The sequence below is a fragment of the Pteronotus mesoamericanus genome, unplaced genomic scaffold (assembly GCF_021234165.1).
Source record: "Pteronotus mesoamericanus isolate MK-2021 breed Mesoamerican mustached bat unplaced genomic scaffold, CSHL_Meso_final contig_20, whole genome shotgun sequence".
NCBI classification, from domain to species: Eukaryota; Metazoa; Chordata; class Mammalia; order Chiroptera; family Mormoopidae; genus Pteronotus; species Pteronotus mesoamericanus.
Window position 1 is genome coordinate 11,774,410 of NW_026555085.1, and position 24,290 is coordinate 11,798,699.

At 45.7% G+C, this 24,290-nt stretch overlaps 1 protein-coding gene across 2 annotated transcripts; it reads left to right on the top strand.

Moving 5' to 3' along the window:
- The first annotated feature begins 749 nt into the window (after positions 1–749).
- Positions 750–20,946, top strand: TAF8 (TATA-box binding protein associated factor 8). Of its 2 annotated transcripts, none has more exons than XM_054569360.1 (9): positions 750–806; positions 1,579–1,735; positions 5,250–5,348; positions 5,674–5,736; positions 6,790–6,914; positions 9,975–10,122; positions 11,508–11,650; positions 18,484–18,620; positions 18,920–20,946. In XM_054569360.1, exons 1-9 carry the CDS (start codon positions 762–764, stop codon positions 18,930–18,932), a joined length of 930 nt encoding a protein of 309 aa, XP_054425335.1. In that variant the 5' UTR covers positions 750–761; the 3' UTR covers positions 18,933–20,946. The 2 variants fall into 2 exon arrangements, with proteins under 2 accessions (XP_054425335.1, XP_054425334.1); XM_054569359.1 differs by having other exon boundaries at positions 19,216–20,946.
- The last annotated feature ends 3,344 nt before the right edge of the window (positions 20,947–24,290 follow it).

The following is a 24,290-nucleotide window of genomic DNA, read 5'->3' on the forward strand; positions in this document are numbered from 1 at the left end:
AAAAGAGGAACTGAGGCACGGTGCGGCTAGGTCATATGCCCGTAGTCCCACCACTAGCCAGTATTAGAATTCAAACCTAGCGTCTGCGTCCTGCCAGGCATCCGCAAAAGGAGAAGAATAAGGCGCGGTGCGGTCCTCATCCGTAGAACCCCCATCCCGAGGGTCTGGCGAGCAAATGAACAGAAAACCCACAGGCACCGCAGGCCCTGGGAATGAGGCTGGCAAGGGACAAAAACCTCCCTCGGCCTGCATCTCCCAACTGGCACCGCAAATACCTGCGGATTGAGGGCAGAACGGTGCAAAGAGGACCTGGGCTAGGTTCTAATCGCAAGTGAGTCATTGATAGGCTGTAGAATCGCAACACAACATAAGATTTCCCAGCTCAGGAGAATCATCTTAAGAACTAACAGTACATATTCTCAGGCCCCTCCGGCAGACCGTGAGTCACTGGCACTGGGCGGAGCCCAGCCAGGTGTTGCTAACAGTCAAGTTTGGGGCATTTCAAGGGGTGTGCTTTTTATGAGAAACGATTTCAGGTTGAAAGAAGTGTGAAACCGAGGGCACCGTTCCCGGGCCAATTTCGAGGCTCACGGGGGCGCCGTCACCCGTCGCTCGCTGGAGGTCACGTGAACCAAGTTATCAGGAGCAGTTCCCACTCCGTGGAGCTTTAAAAAACCCGTAGCGGCGCGCACCACCCATCCGCTCCTGGTGACTACAAATCCCATCCTGCCCTGCGCTCGCGCACATTACGCCAGAGCAAGATGGCAGACACGATGGCCACTGCCGGGGCTGGCAGCTCCGGAACGGTAAGAGGGGAGGCGGGGGTCGAAGGTGAGAAAGTCTGGGCGTTATAACTTCTTCTTAGCCTGGACAACAAGCTTATACCCATACATCCAGCCCCATTATGAGCTCCGAATAGAGGAGGGTCTTTCAGGCCGTACATACTCCCCCCTCTTTGGGACTTGGCGGCGGCCTTCTGAGTTGGTGAGCCTGCGTGTTGATTGGCTCGTCCCGGGGTTGGGAACCCGGAACATCTCCTGGTTGGTCCGAAGAGACCGTTTTCGCCTTCTTATTGGCTAGCCAAAGTTGGGAGGGATTTCTGTTTCAAAATATTTAGCTTTCCTACTTTTCCGTGCTGATATCGTTTGCCCTTCTCTCCTCAGTGTCATGTGTTGTTTTAATTTTCCTTGTTAGTGAAATGGTGTGAAGATGGGAGGAACAAGAGAGATCTTCTTTTTTTCCTGATAGACATAAATTCAATCCCATCATGCGTGTTTCTTCAGCTGTCTATCTTGATAATCTGCTAAAATAGAAAGTACGAAACACACACTTGTGTTATTAGAATTTTAAGTTTTAGGGAAGCAGAAAGGCTGTCTCCATGTTTAGAGTCGCTTGGGTGCTCAGTTTATTATTTATTTGGCCAAGATCTGTAAGTCTTGGGCTATCATATTTTATTAAGTACTGATAAATAAGTATTTAGCAAAAGAACGTTTGCTTGCCATTGATGGTGAGTGAACTAAGTGATTACATCCTTGTCCAGTGGATGAAAATCTCTCTTTCTGGGCTGCTGATTCACAGAGATCAGGAAGTAAACAGTCCACTAACCCTGCTGATAACTACTATCTGGCCCGGAGGCGAACCCTGCAAGTGGTTGTGAGCTCCTTGCTGACAGAAGCAGGGTTTGAGAGTGCTGAGAAAGCATCTGTGGAAACATTGACAGAGATGCTACAGAGCTGTAAGTACCAGGAAACAATAGGCCTTCTTTAAGTCATCTTTAAGTCTTCAACATCTGTGCTGTGTCCTGCATTGTAGTAGTGTTAGAGAGGATTTAAGAAAAAGAACAAAGTGATTTACAGGCTTTAGAATCAGATAGACTTGGGTGTAAGGCATCACTCTGCCACTTAATAGCTTGGGCAAATTGTTAGATGTCCTGACTCTTAATTTCGTGATTTGCGAAATGGAATAATAATCTGCACCTCATGCAATTGTGAGTATGAGTAAGATGTATAAGCACGTAAATCATTCAATGCTGGAAACATTGTAAGCTCTTAATGATTTGTTGGTGCTGTTATTGCTGTTTGTGTTCAATACTCAAAAAACTTAGTTTTGTTGAACAGTTAGGATTCTTATGAAACAGATGCCACCGCTTGATGTAATCAAATGATGTATTATATACAAAGATACAAAGACTAAGGGTGAATAGTAAAGATACAAAGATTAAGGGTGAATAATTGTATAGAATGTAAAAAAAAAAAACTTTTAAAAGGAAATGTTTGGAGATTTAGGACCCTGGAAAATGGTCTCATATCAGCTTTTCTGCATATACAATGTATTTCCCTGTGTGGGCCTTTTTAGGGGTAGGATAGGACAAGTGATGGAGGTATTTAAGGTGTTTTGAAGGGGTCAACACCTATGAATGGAAGTGAGGGAAAAATTTAGACAGAGGGAGTTGAACTGCAATGCAGGCCAGACAAAAAATTGGCTACCTCAGTGGGGAGCACTATGGTGATAATTGCCTATCAGGTATTCCATATCAGGGAAAAGGCTCTGCCTTTGTACTTTGGTCTTGATCACTCACTAGATGTGGGCTGCCCCAGGAAGGGCAAGGTCTGGGGTGAGGTGGCTTTCCGAAGTTCGGAACTTTTATAAACCAAATGTTTTCCTAAAGCAGTAATCTCAGACTTTTTGGTCTCCGAACCCCTGTGGACTCTTAAATATTGAGGACCCTATGTAGTTGTGTATACATAGGATGGAAAAAAAAAATATCTCCACATTAGAAAGTAAACCAGAAAATTTTAAAACATAAGAATGAACGAGCATGAGGTCCATTGTCCATCAGAACCACGATGTCATCGCAGATCATAAAGCCTCTGGAAAAATACATGAGAGAATGAGTGAAAAAGTCTCAGAATGTCTTCATTGTAATATTAAAACAGTTTTGACCTGTGGACTTTGGAAAGTTTTTCAGGGTTGCCCAGAGATTCCCAGACCACACTTTGAAAACTTTTGTCCTAAGGGAATGGACTAATACTTCCCATGAGATTTTCCCTTCAGTAAACAGATGCTGCCCACTGTTTTCACCTGTGGAGGCTAGTATTAGTGACTTGGTCAGGGTAGCATGGTGGGTTGGTGACAGGTTTTCAATTAGACACCCTTCCCTGTCAAGTATGATTTGCTTTTATCTTCGGAACCATTAGGCCTCTAGAGCAGAGGTTCCACACTTTTTTGGATCCCTTTTACATCTGATGAATTCTGTGGGCGCATCCCCAGAAAAGGGCTTTGTGTGTGTGTGTGTAAAATTGAGCACAATTTCAGTTTTCATGGAACCTCGCAACCACTTCTAAGGCCTATGCATGGAGTCCAGCTTCATACCTCCCTTTTTCCTCTGAAGGACTTTAGCATGACTCTTTTCATTTTTCAAAAAGAAATTTTTAATACTTTATTTATTTTTAGAGAGAGGGGAAGTGAGGGAGATAGAGAGGGGAATATCAGCGTGCGAGAGAAACACCTGTCGGTTGCCTCTTGCCCACCACCCATCCAGGGACCCAGCCCACGATCAATGACCTTTTGGTTTGCTGGGTGATGTCCAACCCACTGAGCCACATCTGTCAGGGGTAGCATGACTTTTTTTTAAAGGTTTATTTTATTCTCCTTCGAAAGAGGAGGGGAGGGAGAGAGAGAGAAACAGAAACATCATTTGGTTGCCTTCTACAACTGGGGATCAAACCTAGACACGTGCCCTGACCAGGAATGAAACCTACAACCCTTCGGTTATAGGACAACGCTCCAACCAACTGAGCCACTCCAGCCAGGGCAGGGCTAGCATGACTCTTAAACAGAGGTTCATTTTTAGGCAGACAACACAGACAATAAGATTTTTTTTTTTTTTTTTTTTTTTGGTGGCAAGATACATATAACATAAAATTTACCATTTTAACCATTTTTAAGTATACAATTCAGTGACATTAAATGTATTCACAGTGTTATACAACCATTGACACTATCCATTTCCAGAACTTTTTCATTATTCCAAACCGAAATTGTATACCCATAAACGGTAACTCCATAGTCCCGTCTCCCCACTGTCCCTGGTAACCTCTAATCTACTTTTTGTCTCTATGAATTTTTTTTTTCTCTTATATAAGTAGAATCTGAAAACATTTTACTTTCTGTGTCTGGCTTATTTCACTTACCATAATGTTTTCGAGGTCCATCCATGTAGTAGCATGTCTTACACTTCATTCCTTTCCTATAGATAAATGATATTCTGTTGTATGGATACAAGGTCTGTCCAGAAGGTACCCAGCCATGTAATATGGAAAATAGAGGTATTTATTCAAGAAGATACAAGATACAATAAACATTATTCATAAGACAATGATGCCTTAGTCCCCTTCAAAGTAGGCACCTTCGGACCTCACACAGGTTTCCCAGTTGCCATCAACTGCCCCATTGTATTTTCCTGAATCTCATCAGTGGGCTGAAACCTCTTCCCTTTCAAAGGTGATTTTAGTTTTGGGAAAAGCCTAAAGTCTCAGGGTGTCAACTCTGGCCTGTATGGGGGCTGAGTTACCTGGGTGATTTGATGTTTGGCCAAAAATTCTGCAGGAGACGTGATGCATGAGGAGGTGTGTTGTTGTGATGAAGGTACCAATCACCAGTTGCCCATAGTGGTTCTTGTGCTTTAGTCCCAGAAGGGCAGTTGATACTGGTGGAAGGAAAAGATAGTTGATGTGGCCTTCTGAATCATCTGATAGTTTCTGTGGAGGAATATTCAAGCTTAATGCAGAACTTAATGCAGATTCATTGCTGTACTCACTCAGTCATTTTGAATGCAATGACCACACAGTACATGTGCTCACTCAATGGCATCTATTGCCCCCACTGACTAGTATGATGAAGTCATTCACGCATGTGCATTCCAATCCACTTTCCTTGGCTGCCAGGTTAAATCGATGCTGCACAAACCATTTGCATTATGTTAACAATGACTGGACTTTTTCTGGATAGGCCTCGTAGACCACATTTTGTTCATCCATTCATTTTTCGATGGGCACTGGGTCTTTCCCCCTTCAGGCTATTATGAATAATGCTGCTATGAACATTGGTGTACAACTATCTCTTTGAGTCCCTACTTTCAGTTTGTTTGGGTATATATACAGGAGTTGAATTGCTGGCTCATATGGTAATTCTGTGCTTAACTTCTTGGGAACTGAAAATAAGACTTTATGCCTTTGATCCTTTCTTAGACATTTCAGAAATTGGAAGGAGTGCCAAGTCTTACTGTGAGCATACAGCTAGGACCCAGCCCACGCTGTCGGATATCGTGGTCACACTTGTTGAGATGGGTGAGTACACAAGTTTCCAATTCTTCAGTGCCGCTGAGTTGGAGTTATGGGAGAGAGAGGAGTCCCCAGGAGTCAGTCACATCTGCTGAATGTTTGTGAAATCCCTCATGGTCCTTCTGGTCTGCTTTTAGCTTGAGAGGGTTATCAGAGGCTTCCATTTAATAGTCCTCCTAACTCCCTGTTGGGGAATTCTGCTGAAGCTTCTTCTCGGTGGCAGCAAAACTCTTGAGTTGGGAGTTTAAGCTGTTTCAACATGGTATTACTCTCTTTCCCATGTTCAATATCCAGTGATATGGGCAGTGACTTTTGTTTTCTTATTTCTTAGGTTTTAATGTGGACACTCTCCCTGCTTATGCAAAACGGTCTCAGAGGATGGTCATCACTGCCCGTAAGTGACTTTGAACTGAGGTTCTCAGTAATGCTCAATATGCTTGTGGAATGAACTGACTGAACAGGGCAGGGATCGGTTTGTTCAGCTACTTACTTATTGCAGGCTTCCTTCCATTATTTGAGGCTACGTATAATATAATCTTTGTTTGGGCAAATAGGGCTGGGATATGAAATTCAATCACCAGAAAAGAAAAATGTCTCTGAGATGTCACTGTAGTTCTTGTGCTTTAGCCCCAGAAGGGCAGTTGATGCTACTTAAAAAATGCTAAAGCTCTTGTACTTCCTTAGGTCAGGAGTCAGTAAACTATATCTGTAGGCCTAATAGGACCCACCACCTGTTTTTGTAAATAAAGTTTTATTGGAACACAGCCATGTTTACTTGTCTTTGGTTGCTTTGTGTTGTGATGGCAGCATTGAGCAGCGGTGACAGACTGTATGGCTTGCAAAACCTAAAATACTTACCCTCTGTCGCTTTATACAAAAAGTTTGATGACCTGTACCTTAGATGGAAACTGAGTGGTGTAAACGGAGTTGGGACTAGTGAGTGTGGGCTTACAGGAGAATGTGGGGAGAATTCACTAGATTTTTTTGTCATCGCTTTTTTCAAGCTGGCATCTTTTGAAGAACTTCCCTCTCAAGTAGCAGTGGAAGGTGCCATTTCCAATCCCCTGTTGTTGTCATGAGCCCGCAATTACTTGTCCTGGCATATTGTATGTCTTTGGTATCTGGGTTCCATGAGAAGAGAGTTAGCAGCCTCTCTAACTCCTTAGTTCCTCAGCATCCTCATCACGCTCTTCTGTGAAGTGCATGTGGTCACAGCCACCCACTCACCTACTTCAGAGGCATGCAGGCAGATTGTTGTTGATGGGAGTGTTACCCAAGGTCACTCAGCAGGGCTGGGCATGTGGTGGTGACCTCAGGGCCTTAGGTCCTTAAAGGCCTTTTAAGAAGGAAATACGAAGTACCTGTTGTTCAGAAAATTGAGATCCAGCATTTACTTTGAGAAAAGCAGGGTTTGGGTGGAGGAGTAACAGGTGTGACTCTGTTGCAGCTCCAGTGACCAATCAGCCAGTGACCCCGAAGGCGCTCACTGCAGGACAGAACCGACCCCACCCACCGCACATCCCCAGCCATTTTCCTGAGTTCCCTGACCCCCACACCTACATCAAAACTCCGGTGAGTGACAAGGACATGGTGGGGGCTGGGACTAACGCAAAGCAGCAGTGAATTCTCACTGACCGTTGGACCAAAAGCTTGTTGGTAAAAGGTGGGCTCATAACTCAGAATGTCTCTTCTTATTGAGAAACAGTTTGGCAAAAAAGAATTATGTTCTCTAGTTGGTTGACGAAAATATAGTTAACAAGAAACTGAAGTCTGTGCAGTTTTGCCTGTCCTACCAAAACACAAAAGGTCCTATCCACATTAGAGACTGGAAGGATATTCCACAAAATGTTCATAGTAATTCTCAGTGGGCCATAGGTAACTGTTGTTTTCTGTGTGCTTTTCTGGGTTTTCCAGATTTTTTGTAGAAAAAGAGTTATTTTTGAAATTGAGGAAAAGATTGTTTAAAACATACTTGGTGGTAACATGAAATGAAACTTATTGTAACTCTTGAGTTCCGGGTCTGAATGAGGACAAATTGAGTTGTCTTCCATGGTTCAGATGTGTCCTCATTTGCCAGATTAGCAATTTCGCCCTCCTTTGGGAACGGTGCGGTATGCAGAGGAGTCCCCAGAGGCTCTTCCACACACCTCATTTTTCGCTGCCTCCACACAAGGTACCGGTGCAAATACAGCATCCTGTGGGCATTGCAGACAAGTCCTCCCAGGCATTTCTCCACACCTCAGGATACTGGTGGAAGGAATAGATAGTCACCCACCATTGCAATACAACTGTTGCCCTTGACCAGTAGTCTCTGTATTAGTGTCCCAGAGCTGCTGTAACAAAGTACCACAAACTAGGTGCCTTAGAACAACAGAAATTTATTGTCTTACAGTTCTGGAGGGTACATGTCCAAAATCAAGGTGTTGCCTCCTCTGAACCTGTAGGAGAACCATTCCTTGTCTTTCCTCACTTCTGGTGGTTTATAGGCACTTCCTTGGCTTATAGATGCAGCATTCCAGTCCTGTGTCTTTACATGGTGTTCTGTCTGTGTCTCTGTCTTCATGTGGCCATTTTCTTACAAAGGTGTCACTCATGTTGGAGCAGAGTCCCACCCTGCTCTTGTATGACCTCTTCTTGACCGATCACATCTGCAATGACCATTTCCAAATTAAATCATATTCTGAGACACTGGGGTTTAGGACTTCAACATACTTTTTTAGGAGACACAATTCAGACGAGATCGGGTACATTAGGGTGGTGTAGCCATATATGTGGGGACACAACCCATAACAGTCCCTAACTCTTCTATAGTGTATTTCTGTCAGTAAAAATATTAAGTACATACTCTAGTACACGTTCATGCTTATTTACATGAATATTATAATGTATCACTGTACTAAAATAATGGACATTAAAAGATAATCTGATCATTATTAAAGATTCAGGAGACCTGTGTTTGCTCCTTTATAGGGGCAGCCATGTGATGATCTCTGCTTTTTAGTTTTTGAAATCTTGGTGGAATAATATGTTAGAGGCCTGATTCTAAAATCAGTTTATTTTAATACTTTAACAGCTTTCATAGTTGAAAAAGGTACATTACAAAGATATGTAGCATTATCGATGCCCCTTAATACATCACAAAACTAATTTTTTCATTTTCATTTACCAGTCATTTGAAAAATTTTCTGTTCAATTTCCAACTTTTTGAATCTCAGTTTTCTTAAAAATGATGGTAAGATCTCGCATTTTTTATGTCTGTAATAAGTATATTCAAAATCCACTCATTCTGGGACAGTTTTAAACCTATGAGAAAATACTGTTTCAATGTTTAAGTGTACATATGGGAACTGTACATATGTGACGCTGTTGAATTAACATTGACAACAGTGGAAATGTTTTTAAGTGCCCCCTTTAAAAATGCTGTCTCCAGCTCTGGCTGGGTGGCTCAGTTGGTTAGAGCATTGTCCCATACACAAATCCTTGTGGGTTCAATCCCCAGTCGGGGTACATAACGGGGTTACAGGTTCAATCTCTAGTTAGGGTAGGTACACGAGGCAACCTATTGATGTTTCTCTCTCCCTCTACCTTCCTCGCTCTCACTCTCTCCCTCTCTCTCTCATTCATTCTCTCCCCCTCCCCCCTCCATCCCTTCTTCCCTTCCACTCTCTTGCAAATCAGTAAATCCTTGGGTAAGGATTTTTTTTTTCCAATCCTATCTCCACATCACAAAGGGGAGTTACTCTTTTGGTCATTGTTACAATGTCATATATACCAATGTTTTGGCCAGCTTCTTGTTCTGACTAGATTACAATCATTTTTCACTGCACCATGTGATTGTCAAAGAGCTCAGAATTAGGGGCAAGAGGAGTATGAGGCCTTTCATTTTCTTGCACTTTCACTTATATCAGTTTCATCAGTTTGTATTTCTTTGAAGGAGTTTTTTGGGACATATCCATTTTGCGAAAGTTGGCTTAAGAAAACAACATGCATCCTGGCTGGCTTGGCTCAGTGGGTTGAGCACTGGCCTGCAAACCAAAAGGTCATGGGTTCAGTTCCCAGTCAGGGCACATGCCTGGGTTGCAGGCCAGGTCCCGGCTAAGAATGTACAAGAGGCAACCAATTGATTGATGTTTCTCTTGCACATTGATAGTTCTCTCCCTCTCTTTCTTCCTCCCTGTGCCTCTCTCTAAAAAATAAATAAAATCTTTAAAAAAAAGAAAAGAAGATGGACAATGTGCAGATCCATTTAAGCATCCACTCGTGTACTACAAGATGTCACATCCCACTGATGGAACCGATGGTCCCTATCGGGGCTTCCATGAGAGATTCCCACTCTTCCTTCAGCATGCCTCTCTTACACCTGAGACACCTGTTCATGGGAGCTGATTGAAGACCCGGGGTCAATGTATAGTATATATTTGTACATTTCTTAATTTTTCAGATGAAAAATAAATTTAATGGTACTTCTATCAATTTCTTTTTGCCCTTTCATCATCCTTTGGGGATCTCTGCTCTAAATGATGGTAGTGGGTCATTTAGAGGGTGGAAGGACATAGAAATAGCAAGGCAGGTTCTCGAGGAGAGCAGAATGATCCATTGGTATTACTTTAGTGTCTTTCCTATTCTTTTTAGACATACCGCGAGCCTGTGTCCGACTATCAGGTCCTGCGGGAGAAGGCTGCATCCCAGAGACGTGACGTGGAGCGGGCACTCACCCGTTTTATGGCCAAGACAGGCGAGACCCAGAGTCTTTTCAAAGATGACGTCAGCACGTTTCCATGTGAGAGTCTGTCCCCTCTGTGGACCCTGTCTTGTCATTTGAAATAATCAGAGCATCTTCCTTTACTCTCAGCATGGTAGGGAGAAACAAATAAGCTTTGCTCTTATCTTGGGTGCATCTCATTCTTCAGATTTCTGGCTCCTTTTCCCAGGTCTTATGGGCCTTGTCCCTAACTGATCCCTCTGAACAGTAATGGCCTCCGTTGGGATTGGCCACTTCAGATACGTTGAGTTTAGGTTACCTCAAAGGTGACTGATCCCTGGGTGTCGGAGAGACTCATACAGTAGAGGTGGCAGCCCTGGAGGTAGAAGGGACCGTGGCATCAGGGGGCTGGGCAGTTAGAGAACACCTGCCGGGCTTTGCCCTCCACGGTGTCCTCGCACAGGTACCTTCTCATTTCTCATCTCGGCCCTACCATTTTGCCGTGTGACCAAGTCATCTCACCTTCACAGGCCTAAGGTTTTTCAAAGGTGAACAAGGGAGATGGGTTAGAGGGATTCATTCAGTCAACAAGTGTTCACTGGGTGCCAGACCCTGAAATAATAGCAGCTAAGTTTTTCAGTGCCAGATGCTGTGCTAATCAGTGTCCCTAAATCATCTCATTAAATCCTCCCAGGAGCCTTTGAGTCAGGAGCTGTTATTACCGCCACTGCAGGAAGCCAGTGCTTAAAAGAGGAGAAAGGAAGTAACTTGCCCAAGGCCACACAGCTAGTAGCTTTCAAACTTTGACTCCTGATAGTCACTTTCTACCATGCATAGAGACTTTCTTCTGTTTATTTATTTATTCATTTTGGCAACGATTGCTCCTTCTCATCCTCGGTGCTTTTCAGAAAATTGAGAATGCTCATTTACCTGAAGTGCCCTCCAGCTCAGTGGATATACTTAGATGCTGAGAGTTCTCTAGTCCAATATTTAGACTTGAATCCTTCAGACTGGTGGGATCAATATCTCTGCTCTAGAAATGAGGTTGAGAGGGGTTAACTGGCCTTGGATATAAGATCACTAAGCAGATGCTTTACTAGGATTCTATCCCAGTTCTGTGTGATTTTAGACGTCCTTAGGAAAAGGGAGCTCTAAAGTTATATTGCTCAAGTTCAAATCCCACTCTGCCACTCTCAGTGTGCTAGATGAAGTCACTAAACCTCTTTGTGTCTCAGGATTCTCATCTGTAAGATGGGGTTGGTAATTGTGCTTAGCTATTGAAGTGGAGGGGACGGTTAAAGATAGTATGTGTAAAGCCTGTAAGACACCGCCTGGCCCACAGAAGTGCTCGGAGTGTGTCAGGCGTTATCATCACCTGGTGCCGCTCTGATCCTTTGTAAGGCCCTAGGCCAGCTGCAAGGGCTCCATGGCAGTGGAATTGTGCCTCTCTTCCAATCCCACAGTGATTGCTGCCAGGCCTTTCTCCATCCCCTACCTGACAGCTCTTCTCCCATCTGAACTGGAGATGCAGCAAATGGAAGAGACGGACTCCTCGGAGCAGGATGAGCAGACTGACACGGAGAACCTCCCTCTTCATATTAGCACGGTAGGTCCTGACTTTTGCCTGCTTCAGGGTAACCCCCAAACCAGCCCACACTGCCCTCAGCCTGACACCCTGGGAATTGGACATGACCTACTCCAGGCCTCTGCCTTTATGTTAGGGACTTGTGTGTGGGCTCATGATGATCCAAGTGTGACATGGTCTGTAGCTTGAGAGGCAGTTCCGTGTCCTGGGGAATTCATTCATTCAGTCAACAAATGTTGAATGAGCGCCTGCCAGAGCCAGGCACAGTTCCAGGTGTTGCAGAATTGGTAGGAGAGAAAACTGACAAAATTTCCTGCCTGATGGAGTTAAGGTATGGAATAATAAATTAGGAGAGGGGAGGTAGCTATGGGCATGGGGGAATGCGGTGCTAGGGTGATTGTGAAAGTGACATGTGAGTACAGACCTGACAGACCAAAGCTTACACGTATCTGCAAGTGGAGCATTCCTGACAGAGGGAACAGCAGATGCAAAGGCCCTGAGGGGGGAGCTGTTGTGTTGAACAGCAAGGCCATTAGTGGCCAGAGTGGCATGAACAAGCTGCAGAACAGTAGGGAATGAGGTCAGAAAGCTAATGGGGGAGTCAGATCTTACAGGCTCTGATAAACATGGGCTTCTTCTCAGTCAGCGGGGAGCCATGGGAACGATCGAGCAGAGGAAGGCCAAGAGCTGATGTAGGTTTGTCATTAGCGTCAGTCGTGTTGAGAGCAGACTAAAAGGTAAGTGTAGAAGCAGAGAAACTAGTTAGGAGGCTCTTGCAGTAAACTGAGAGATGGTGGTAAAAGCCTAGATAATGACGTATGGTCAGATAAATTATTGGTCAGGTTTTAGATAATTTTCAGTGTGGAGCCAACAGTTGGAGTGGATGTGAGATGTGAGAGGAGAGAGTCAAAGATAAAGGCAAGGATTTTTGCTTGAATAGCTGGAAAGATGGAGCTGCCTTCAACCATGACAGGGAAAACTGTTGGGTGGAACAGGTATGGGGGTTGCGGGGAAAGCCACGAGTTCAAGTTTACAGGAGGTAAGTATTAAAGATGCTTAGTCAACATCTAGGTGGTGATGTCACCTAGAGAGATGATGTATGAGTTGGAGTTTGAGGAGCTGTTAAGGCTATCGTTGGAAACTTGAGAGTCATCAGCAAATGAATAGTGTGTAAAAAAACCATGAGACTAGATGATCTCCTAGGGAATGAATGAACATATAAAAGAGGTACAAGGACTGAGCCCTGGGGCTCTCTACTGTTCAGACAAGGAGGTGGCAGAGGCACGGCCAGAAAGGTGGGAGAGCCCGCAGGCTGCGGTGTCCTGGAGGCCAAGGGAAGGAAGTATTTCAGAGAGAAAAGAGTAATCGCATGAAAAGCTTTAGTTAGTGTCAGTAATATGAGGACTGAGAATTTGTCCATTAGATTTGGTGATGTGACTGTAAATCGTGACCTCAACAAGAACAGGCTCAGCAAGAATGGGAGCGAGGGCTTGCAGGGAAGTCAGGGAGAGTGGGAGAAGAGAGATGGGCATCGGTGAGTATAGATTTGCACTGTCCATTACAGTAGCCATATGTGACTGTTTAAATATAAATTCATTTAAATAAAACTAAAAATACAGTTTCTTAGTTACACTAGCCACATTTTAATAGCCACATATAGGTAGTGGCTACCATATTGGCCAGTGCAGAGAGGAACATTTAAATCATCGCAGAAACTTCCATTGGACAGCACGTAATAGACAGTTATTTCAAGGAATTTTCAAGTTGGGGAAGGAGAGAAATGATATAACTAAAGGGAAAATTAAGGAGTTAAGAAGAGGTGGTTTTTGTTTGTTAGGATACAGGAAAAACATGTTTGTAGGCTGATGGGGATGATCTGGTAGAGAGGGAAAATTGATGCAGGAGGGAAAAACATTTTGGAATGATGTTCTTTGGTTGGTGACAGCATGCAATCTAATGCCCAAACGGAGGGGTTAACCATGTCCCGGGCATTTCATACCCAGGATAGGACGTAGAGCCATGCTCACCGGAGCTTGTGGGTGTTGTTTTCTGTTTATCAAGGTGTTGTACTTGGCAAGAGAAAGCAGAACCCGCTCTCATCCCTGCGTCGTGGGAGAAGGTAGAGGAAATCACAGAACCACTGAGAGCTCTGATGCCTGCAGGGGTGTCCAGGCTTTTGGCATCTCTGGGCCACACTGGAAGAAGGAGGGCAGTCTTGGGCCACACATTAAATACATTGCTTCTCGTAATCATAAAAAATTTCATAGCATTTTAAATTTATGATTTTTGTGTCAGGCCGCATTCACATCCGTCCTGGGATGCGTGCGGCCCACGAGCCGCAAGTTGGACACCCCTGCTTAAGGCTTGTAGAACCCTGAAAGTCAGGTCACTGTGTTCATCCATTCTTACGATTGGCCTTGGCTCTTAAGCAAAAAAATACCTTTGTGGTTGAAGTTGGACTAAAAGTTCTGTGTTTTCCAAGGTGCGATGCACAAATGGCAGCCAGCAGCTGCAGTTGGAGGCGGAGAGGGCCAGCGCTGTGTGTTACCGTGTTGCTCATCCTTGCCCGAACACACATTTCTTTACTGTTGGATGATTATTTTCAGAAGTAGGGCTGGGAGCCCATGGCTTTACATAAAGCAGAGGGACTGACTTGTTATTCTGCCCTTCTGTTTTGGAGTCAGTTAATTTGGTCTGAGATAGGGTGACTGTGTGATGGACTAAGAGGAGGTTCACCTTATGGGAAAGAGGAATCTTCTAAGCAAACATCACTGTCCCTTTATAAGTACAAAGTAGTTAAAGGGTTTGCAGATGTATTATCTAACACATCAGGTAATGACATAGGGGAGGTCATGGCAGTGAGTGAGTCGAGGCTGAAAGGACGCCAGGAGCTGCCTGTGCCCTCCTGGATCCTGAGAGGCCAAGCCACACGGCAAAGAGGAGAAAGACCTGACCCTTGGAGTCAGACTGACCTGGCTCAGGTCCAGACCATGCTACTTTCCAGATACATGACTGTGGTTGCATTACCCAACATCTGAGCCTGTTTCCTCACAAGTACAGGTAGGAGCAGCAATGCCTACCTCAAGAGGAAGCAGGAGCCTGAGCTAGAAGGAGCTCATATATCAAGTGCCTGGCACATGGCAGCTCATGGCCCCCATTGCTCCCTCCCGTGCTCTTTTGGGCTATAAAAAAATAAATGAAAAGACTTTTGAGAAAAGGATTCTAGCTGCAAATTTATGTACAATCAATTGAACTTGTTACTTTGTTGGACTGGCAAATATATGTTTAAATCTATAAAAAGAAGTATGGTAATAATTCTTTCTCTCATCCTTGTTGCCCATTACCCACTTTCCCGCTTACAAAGCAACCAGTCACCAGTCTCTTGTGTGTCCTTCTAGAGACGTGGGTTTTTTTATTGTTTGAAACACAAGCAGCAAGTCACAGATGGTTTTCCCTTGCTGTTTGCCCTCATCGCTATGTGGTGGCAATCATTCCATATCTGTATATAAGGAGTAGCTTCATCCCTGCTCGCAGCCTCATCATGTGCTACTGTATGGATGGAATAATTAAATTTAACCAGTCCCCTGTGGACATTTAGGTTGTTTGTGATCTTTAGCATTTGCACTCATTGTTACAGTTAATTAAATAACTGGTAATTTAGATTATTCTTTTATCTGTTAATGGCAGCATATCTCTCAAGGACTGTTAACATGGTTTTTACTTAACCTGGTCTGGTTTATCAATCTACTTGAACATAAAGGGACTATTCATTTTAAATTGGTGTGTAATAGAATTATTTTTCTCTTCCGTTTGAACTAGCTGTCTTCTGCAGATATCTCAGTGTTGAAACTTTTGCTCTTTTATGAACATTGTACCAGTCATTTATTTATTTGGTACCTGGTGATATGTGCCAGGTACTATTCTAGATGCTTGGGACCCAATAGTGAACAGAACAAAGAAAACATCTACCTCTTAGGAGTCTATGTGTTGGCATTGGGGGAATGACAGTAAACAGAGTACATAAATAAATTATTATGTAGTATATTAAAGATTAAAGTGCTTTTGGGGGCAGAAAGAGAAGACCTAGGGTGAAGGGTAGAGGTTCAGTTGTAAATAAGGTGCTCAGGGTAGACATCACTGAGAAGGTGACATTTGAGTAGAGACTTGGAGAAGGTGAGGGAGTAAGCTATGTGGTTATCTGCAGAAGAATGTTCTAGAAAGGGGGCAGCCCGTGCAAAGGCCCTGAGGAACAGCATGGAGGTGAGTGTGTGTGTGGGTGCGGAAGGCAGAGAGGGAGAGGGCGGGGTCAGATCAGGTAGGACCTTCTAAGCAGTTTTAAGAACTGTCTTTCAACTGGGTGAGATGGGAGTTGTGGGAAGGTGTGGAGCGGAGGAGGGACATACCTGAGTGAACTTCTTCCGGGATCACTGGCTGCCGTGAGGGAAGGGACTGTAGCTGGGCAGGTAGAGGAGAGACTGTAGAGGAGGATACGTTAGGGAGCAGCTGCTGTAGTCCAGATGGGCAGTGGTGGTGGGTCCTACCTACCAGGATGGTCACATAGAGGTGTTGAAAGTGGTCAGATTCTGCCTGTATTTTGAAGGAAAGGCCAAGAGGTTTTTCCTAACAGATTGGATTTGGGGTATCAGAGAAAGAGAAGAAGCAAGAATGACTGGAGGTCTTGGCTTAAACATCCGGGAAGGTAGAGTTGCCATCGTCAGTGGCCAGGAGGACTGTGGGAAGGGCTGTTTACGCACAGGGGAAGGTCCAGAGTTCAATTTTAGGCACAGTAAGTTTGAAGTGCCTACCTGACGCTCAAGTGGAGATGTTGAGTGGCTGTGGCTGCGTGAGCGTGGAGGTCGGGAGACAAGGGAGGCAGGGAGAGGTCCGCGTGGGTGGGAGTCCTCAGAGTGGAAGCAGCACTGAAGCTGTGGACTGGATACAGACGCCCAGGGGTGGGGCTCGCTAGCACGCACGCATTGCCTGAGTCCGGCCTTTCCGGACAGACCCCTCTGCTCCCACTGTTTTTACAAGTCATGGTTGATTTAGTACTTCTTTTATTTATTCTTACCTCTCAAGGCTACCTGTCCCTGAGGGAGGCAAGGAGTGGCATTTCCAGAAGTTCTGCTTGAGAGAAGGAGAGCTGTTATCCCATGACTGGGACCCACATCCTGACCTTGTGAGACAGAGGGAGCCAAATGGAGGGAGCCTCAGTGCCCTCCAGCAGAGGCCACAAGGCTGGCTTTTCAGCACCCCTGTGGCACCTCAGTCCTTATTTCAGGAAACACTTAAGGCACAGTTGAAGTGAATTTCTAGTAACTCTAAAGAAAGGGCATTGGTTGACCTTTGAGAAATGATAAGAGGCGGGCAGAGGATGCTTCTAAATGAAGCCATAAGGAATTTTAGAAAGGTTAGCAGCCAGATGTGCAAGGCAGGTTTGGAGGCTGTCAGACCTTGTGTCTGGTGTGAGCTAGGTTGATCTTGGGCCCTTGCTTTCCGGAGAGCCTCCAGAAGGTCCATCTGGCTCTAAGTCACCTGTGGTCCCACCAGATCAGGTGTTGAAGAGAAAAGGCACAGGGATCTTGCATGGATCTGGGTCTTTGGGGAGGACACAATTGATGGGACAGAGCGAGAGCGTGCAGTGGAACCTAGAAGTGATCCAGTCCCTTCAGGGTCACTGAACCTGACACTGTGGCCCGACTGCTAGGCCAGCGGTGTCTGTGGGAGAACCTGCTGTTCATTTTCTGTCGTCTGATCGCAGTGTCCTCTGCCCTGCTGTCTCTTGGCAACAGAATCTCCAGTTGAGGTCAGGTCCTCTTTCGCCTCAAGTTACAGAACAGAAATCTCAAGTGACAGAACCCTTGGCATGTCACCAGGGGGCGCAGCCCAACCAGAGTCTCTGGTCACATTCAGTCACTTAGGAATGAACTCCTAGGTCAAGTTCAAGTGATTTTGCCCCCCACTTCCCCTGCAGCTTCTGCTCATTTTACAGAACTTAGAAATTAGAAGCGATTCTAAATAATAAAAGAAGAATCAATCATCCATGTACCCAGAACTAGTTTTTAAAATTTCAACGTATGACTTTTTTTGTGTTTTCATGCAATAGTGATTTTTAAAAATTTTTAATTGTGGTCATATTGAATATATGTAAGCTTACAAACTTTTCTACAACATTACTTTCTTCAAAAACCAACCTGGGAAAGCCCTGATCCCCAGGACGCAGATGGGGGTTCTCGGTGCTGTTCCCGCATTGGCGCGGGCGCTCTGCTCTGCCTTGGTGGGACTCTCAGGGCTCCAGAAGTTTCTGGCGTCTACTGCAATATGATCATTGGTACCATGTTGCAAGTACCAGATATTTGAGAAAACAGGGATGGGGGCGTCACCTCTTATGCTGCACCTTAGCTTTGGTTCAGGAGAGGCCCTTTGCATGTGATTTATTCTGACCCTGTGTCTGTAAGTGTGGAGGCTCGCTTCTCTTTTTCTTCTATCCCTCCCCCCCCAGGTTGGGCTTCCTTCTTAAGCCCTTACAGTTTAGCCCCTGACCCCTTGCTACCAACCACTACCCTCCCCCACCCCCGCCAGTCTCTATTCTTTCTGACTCATGTCCCTGCCTTGTCAGGCATTCAAGGTTTTGTGTTCTGTGCTCCACTGTGTCAGAGCTGTTGGTCTCACCTTCCTCTGATAGCTAGCTGCTGCCTGGAACTCATTTCGCCTGAGGCAGAGATAAGCACTTTGGAAAGAAGGTGGGCCCTGAGCTTCCAGTTCCTCCATGAAAGGACGCTAATAGTTCTTATTATGGGCAAGATCTCTTCCCTTGTGCTGTTAGTGTTTTGCTTTATTTCGTCTTTTGCTCAAAGGATGATTCTGGAGCCGAGAAGGAGAACACCTCTGTCCTGCAGCAGAACCCCTCCTTGGGGAGCCGCAATGGGGAGGAGAACGTCATCGATAACCCCTACCTGCGCCCTGTGAAGAAACCCAAGATCCGCAGGAAGAAGTAAGTTGGAAGTAGGGGTGCAGAGAGGCTTCCCTGGCCAACCAAGGTGGTCTTCTCTGCTTTTTGGCAGAAAATAGGGGCTTACCAGTGGGTCTGAACCTTGGGGAAAGCTACTCTGCTGAGAGGATTTTTTTACCTTTTCTCCCCTTACTCGTCTCCATTATGTACCTCTCGTTGCATAGATGTTGAGCTTCCTGCAGCCCTGGGACCAACCCTCACAGCCCTGGAGTTGTTGCCCCCTAGGAGGAGAGCAGGTGGGGCCCCGCCAGACAGGCTCCATGGATTCCTCTTCTTTCTAGGTCTCTCTCGTGAGTTGAGAAGGAAACCTGCCTTGTACAGAGACACGGACACCACTCTCCTAGGGGAGTTAAAGTCACTCCCGGGAAGCAGAGAGGATGGCCTCCCCATGGTCCAGCCAAGGGTGCTTGGGCGTGACTGGGCATGATTTTAACAGCAAACTCTCTGTTAAGATTTCCTATTTTCACTGGATGTTTGGGTTGAGGAACATAGGGTGGTAATAAAATGAAGCTTTCTTAACCAACCAGGCTGTACGGTGGGGTGTAGGAGCAGCGAATGACTTCATTTCTTATCACAGGACCTCATTCCTTTGAAACCTGAAAGACCAGCGAAGGCAACAGGAAAGAAGGGGTTCTGTGCCTCCTTGGCATATCGCCAGAAAGACTTTGCCTAGTTTCTAATTAAGGCTATTGGGACCCCTTGTATTGACTCACAAACAACTTGTAGCACCAATTTATCATCCTAGAACCTCCTTTTTGTTATTTTCCTCACCTGGGCTCCAAGCGCCCTGTTGAGCTGACTGAAGGTGACGTTGACTTCCCTCATTTTGGAAACAGGAGGCCCACACCATCATTCCTTGCTCCAGGGCTGGCGGGAATGAGGAGGTGGGAACAGAAACATAACATGGAGGAGAATGATGCATAACGGTGCACCGAGTCTCTCATCAGCATTTGATGAACACTCCCTGAAACATTTATCATTTATTGTACCTCTTGGAATGTGTGCTTGGGAACTACCAAGTCCTGCCCCATCCCGGAAGAGTTTTCTCCGACAAGAGCCTCTATCAGTGATATATTGTGCTGTGCCTTGATAGAGGAATCACCAAGTTTAAACAACAGGAAAGGGATTTGATGGGGGGCAGGGGGTAGGCATGAGATCTTGAGGGCTGAGATGGCTTTGCATTCTGAGGGCTGAGAAACCCGGCCCGGTCTGCCAGAAGGTCGGAAGGTCGGCACAGACGGAAAGCCGTGCCCCTGCGCCATGGCAGAAGTGCGCTGGGAGGAGCCAGCAGCCAGGCCAGGTGTTCTTCCAGAAGCAGGTCTGAACCGGTTCGACCTCTTTGCTTCCTGGGAGAGATTTCGTCTTTCACATACTCTACAGATCAAAAAACAAGTGCTTAAGGAAGATGCTGTGCAAGCTGATCCTTTTGACTGGTCTCCAAAGGAAGAGGTTTAACAACCGAGTCTTAGGAATAAACATGCCAGTGACCCTGGGAAGTTAACAGGATAAACGAGGAGTTCCCTGGGCTAGCACCCTAACGTCCACGTTGAGTTTTCCTATACTTGGCTTCCACAGTCATCTCGTAATCTTCCATGTTCTTGGTGAACTTGAAAACTCAGAAAACTTGGTGACTTCGACAGCAGGCTCGATGTCCCTCTGGCCTCAGTTCTCTAGGGCACTGCATCCCGTCACCCTGGAGGAACGAGCTGCTTGTCAGTAACTGAAGAGGGGATCCCGGTGAGAAAAGTGGATTCCCCAGCTCTGGACCAAAGTTTTTCGGGTTTGTGGTGGCCTGAAACCCTTCCCGTTGAAAGCAGTCAGGTGGGCCTGTGCCGACCCTGGGAGTGTGTGGTCGGCTCTTGGCGGTTCTTGGTCTGTTGAGTTTGACTCCAGTCCCAGGTCTGAGTCACAGCAGAGGCACGAGGAAACCTTCCCGGCTTGCTGTCTTCACAGCTCTGGGAGCGGTCATCCCTGTCAGTATTTCTGCAGTTCCTCCTGCTGTTACCATTCAGAACGAACACTCGCTGAGTGCCCCACACTAAGGGCAAGGGCAAGATTTGGAAAAGAGTTGCCAGGTCCGCTGTGGGGGTTTCAGAGGCTGTGCTGCTGGGATTCTGTGCTGGATGAGATGCCGGGAGACGGTCAGACAACCTGGAATGTTGCCCGGACTATTGTGTTGTAAAAACTGTGCCTACTCCTCAATGTATATTTACACATTTCTATTTTTTATAATTTGGGGGGAATTCTTGGAGGGAAAAAGTAGTAAACACAATAAGTTTAAGAATGTGTTTTGTAAGCTCTTAATAAAAGGTCATGAGAAAAACTTTGTAAATGAAACAGAATTTTATAAACTTTGAACTTAATTTGTATTCAGAAGTCATAGCAATGAGTAAGGCTCTAAAGAGGCAGGTGAAGCTTAGCCCTTTTGTTAACTAGGTGCCCCTGCTAACTATCTAAAATTTTATTTTTGAAATTTTCAAATCCAAAATTAGAGAGGAAAGTATGTACTTTCCCCATATTTCCACCACCCAGCCTCAGCACTTGTCAACATCCTTTCAATTCCATTCTATCTATTTCTCCCACTTCTTTATTTTTTTCTTTCTGAAGTATTTTTTAAACCACATCCAAGACCCATGTCATTTAATCTGTAAATATATCATTATGCATCCGTGGTAGACTTTTTCTGGTGGACATTTTTAAATTTTGAAGTAATAGAATCACAGGGTGCTACAGAAGAAAATGTTCTGGGTGGTCATATGTACCTTTCACCCAGTTCCCCTAGTGGTAGCATCTTATGTAAATATAATACTAAACCCAGGAAATAGGCATTGGTACAATCCACACAGCTTATTCAGATTTCACCATTTCCCCTGTGTGTGTGTGTAATTCTATGCATTTTTGTCATGTGTAGATTCAGGTACCCACCACCACAATCAAGATACAGAACATGTCTATTACCACGGCTCCCTCAGGAGTTAACTGAGAAACCAGTGACAAAGTGGTCTGGGGTTTTGGGAGAAACAAGTGTAAAAGCAGCTTTGTTTTTATGGAATCCAAAAGTCCCCTTACCTAGAGGTCGTGTGGCTCAGGAAAGCAAGGCTTGGTGACGTTTGTATTTACAATTTACCAGCTGTGAGATACGTGGCAGATCACTAAACTTCCAAACCACTTTCTCTAAAATGAGGTAATTATGATACCTCATCAGGAGGATTTAATGAGAATGTCTGCAACTGTGCTTTATAAATCAATTATTCCACTGCCAGACCAGTGTTTTCTGTTGCTCTTCTATTTTTTCTATTTATTGAATTTATTGAGGTGACATTGGTTTAGGAAATTATGCAGGTTTCAGGCGCACAATCCCACAACACATCACCTGTACACTGCACTGTGTTTGCCACCCCGAGCCAAGTTTTCCATCCCTCTCTCCCCTGTACGCTCCTCCACCTACCTCATACCCCGTCCCTGGCAATCACTGCACTGTTTTCTGTGTCCATAAGTTTTTTTCTCATTTTTTTCTTTTGCTCATTCCCCCCACCCCTACACAAACACCTAGCCCCCCCAACCCCACCCCTTGATTCTGTTGCTTTTAAAATTATGTATAAACTAATACTAATTGAAAACTGTTGCCAGTCATGGTTCCGAGTGTCTTACACTTAGCGTCTTAGTCTCATGTAATCCTCACAATTACCTCAAAAGTAGATGTTCTTACTGTCCCCATCTGTAGCTGAGGACACAGAGCTCGCTCAGCGGCTGCATAGCCGCACTGCAGTGCAGCCCCAGGTGTCTGCTCCAGGGTTCCCGCTGCTTACCTTTCACCCTTGCCCTGTGACCGTGCATGCTTCTGTTCCTCAAATACACCAAGCGCTTCTGTGTCAAGGTGACCCTACCGCACACCCATGCCCTCCTCGGCTTGCAGGTGCGAGAAGGAAACCAGACAGAAACAGAACCACTTGTGGAGAGGGATGGCATCGCTGCTAATTACTGTGCTCATCCATTCCTTCATGAAGTAGGTCAGGGGACACGTTTTTGTGAAGACTTCTGATCAGTTTATGAGTAATGGATCTGTAACAGATTATTAAGGAGACCAGGATTTCCTTAGTGCATAGAGAGTGAGGATCTGGTCAGGGAAAATGCCAGTGGACTCTCTCACTGTTGGGACCTCTGGCAGAGTTGAGCTGGAACAACTTTTGATCCAAACTGAGGTGGTGTTTCTATTGAATTGAATGGTGGGGTCCAATATGAGTTAGGCTGTTCTAACAAAAAGTCTTCAAAACATAGTGGCCTAAGACAGAAATGTATGCTTTCTGTGGAAGTCTGGGTAGGTGGTCCAGGCTGGATTGGTGGCCTCAAGGGGTCCCCTCCTGTCTCATGGCTCCTCAAATCACCTTGGGTAACGCCTATGTCCCTTTTCTGGGTCCGCATCCCAGCCGGGGGAGAGAGAAAGGCAGTGTGGATAAAGGAGACCTGAAGACCCAGAAAACCTCTTAGCCACATGGCCCCACCAAGCTGCAAGGCAAGGAAGGGTGGGATTTAACTGGAAGGCTCTGGGTCTAGGTAAAAATTGGGAGCCTTGTCTCCACAGAAAGAAGGAAAGAATGGGTTTTGAGGACAACTGGCAACCTTTGTCACAAATGAGATTTAGAGCGTGTGCCCAGAAATGCCAGGCAGGATAGGAGAAAACCCTTTGCTAATGCTGAAGCCACCTAACTTGGCACCCTTGACTCTCCTAGCCGGTCCCAGTGGCCAAAAGTCAGGGGCTCCTCTAGGAGGGACCCCTCAGTGAAGTCCTTTCACCTGTGCCCTGTGGCCATGCTGGCTGCCCCTTCTATGAAGTTCTCTGGCTGCCATGACATTGCCCTCCTTTCCTTGTTATTCTACTTCTTGGCTCCCTTTTCCTTGCTGGCTCGTCCCCGCCCAGCTACCCAGCTGTGGTTGGTCCCAAACACTCCTCTGCCAGCCCAGCGACATGGCTCGTCTGCTCCTCTGCCTCCGGCTGCTCCCCGCTCAGGAGTTCTCAGCATCCATCTGTCGCTGCTGCCCACTGAGCCACCTGGTTATACTTTTCATGCAGCATGGTCGGTGGATTTGATTCACGCTTCCCCCATTCCCCAGCTTCCCCACTGTGGGCAGAAGTTGGAAACTGAGGCCCATAGCCATGGCCCCGGAGTACTCGTGGGCCGGGACTGCAGGCTCCACAGCCTGTCTCACCCAGGCTCTGTGCTGAACACTGGAATCTTGACTCTGCATCTGTATCTTGGTCACCAGATTCTGCCACCTCTCCCTTCCTTGCTGGTCTGATGCTGCCGCAGCCTCCCTGCTTGTCCCCTGCCAGGCCCATCTTTCTACAAACCCCTGACTTTGTCATTTCCCTTTCTGCGCTAGGACTTGCATGCTGATCTTCCACATTGCTCTTCACTCCCAAGTCTAAACTGTCCAATCTGGCTTTTGGGGTTCTCTGCCAATTCACTGTTTCTTTTGGATAACTCATATTTCTTCCATTTATTCAACAAATATATATATCTAGTGGCTTCTGTGAATGCCAGGTACTATGCCAGGCTCTAAGGATATCACAGTGAACAGGACAGGGCGTGGCCCCTGCCCCCAAGAGGTTCATTCTAGTGGGAAGACTCACAAAGAAAACAAAACCAAAAG

Coding starts and splice junctions, on each gene's coding strand:
- TAF8 (XM_054569359.1), top strand. CDS start 762: ATGGCAGACACGATGGCCACTGCCGGGGCTGGCAGCTCCGGAACG. Junction 5,349..5,673: donor GGTCACACTTGTTGAGATGG/GTGAGTACACAA, acceptor CTTATTTCTTAG/GTTTTAATGTGGACACTCTC. Junction 10,123..11,507: donor TGACGTCAGCACGTTTCCAT/GTGAGAGTCTGT, acceptor CCAATCCCACAG/TGATTGCTGCCAGGCCTTTC.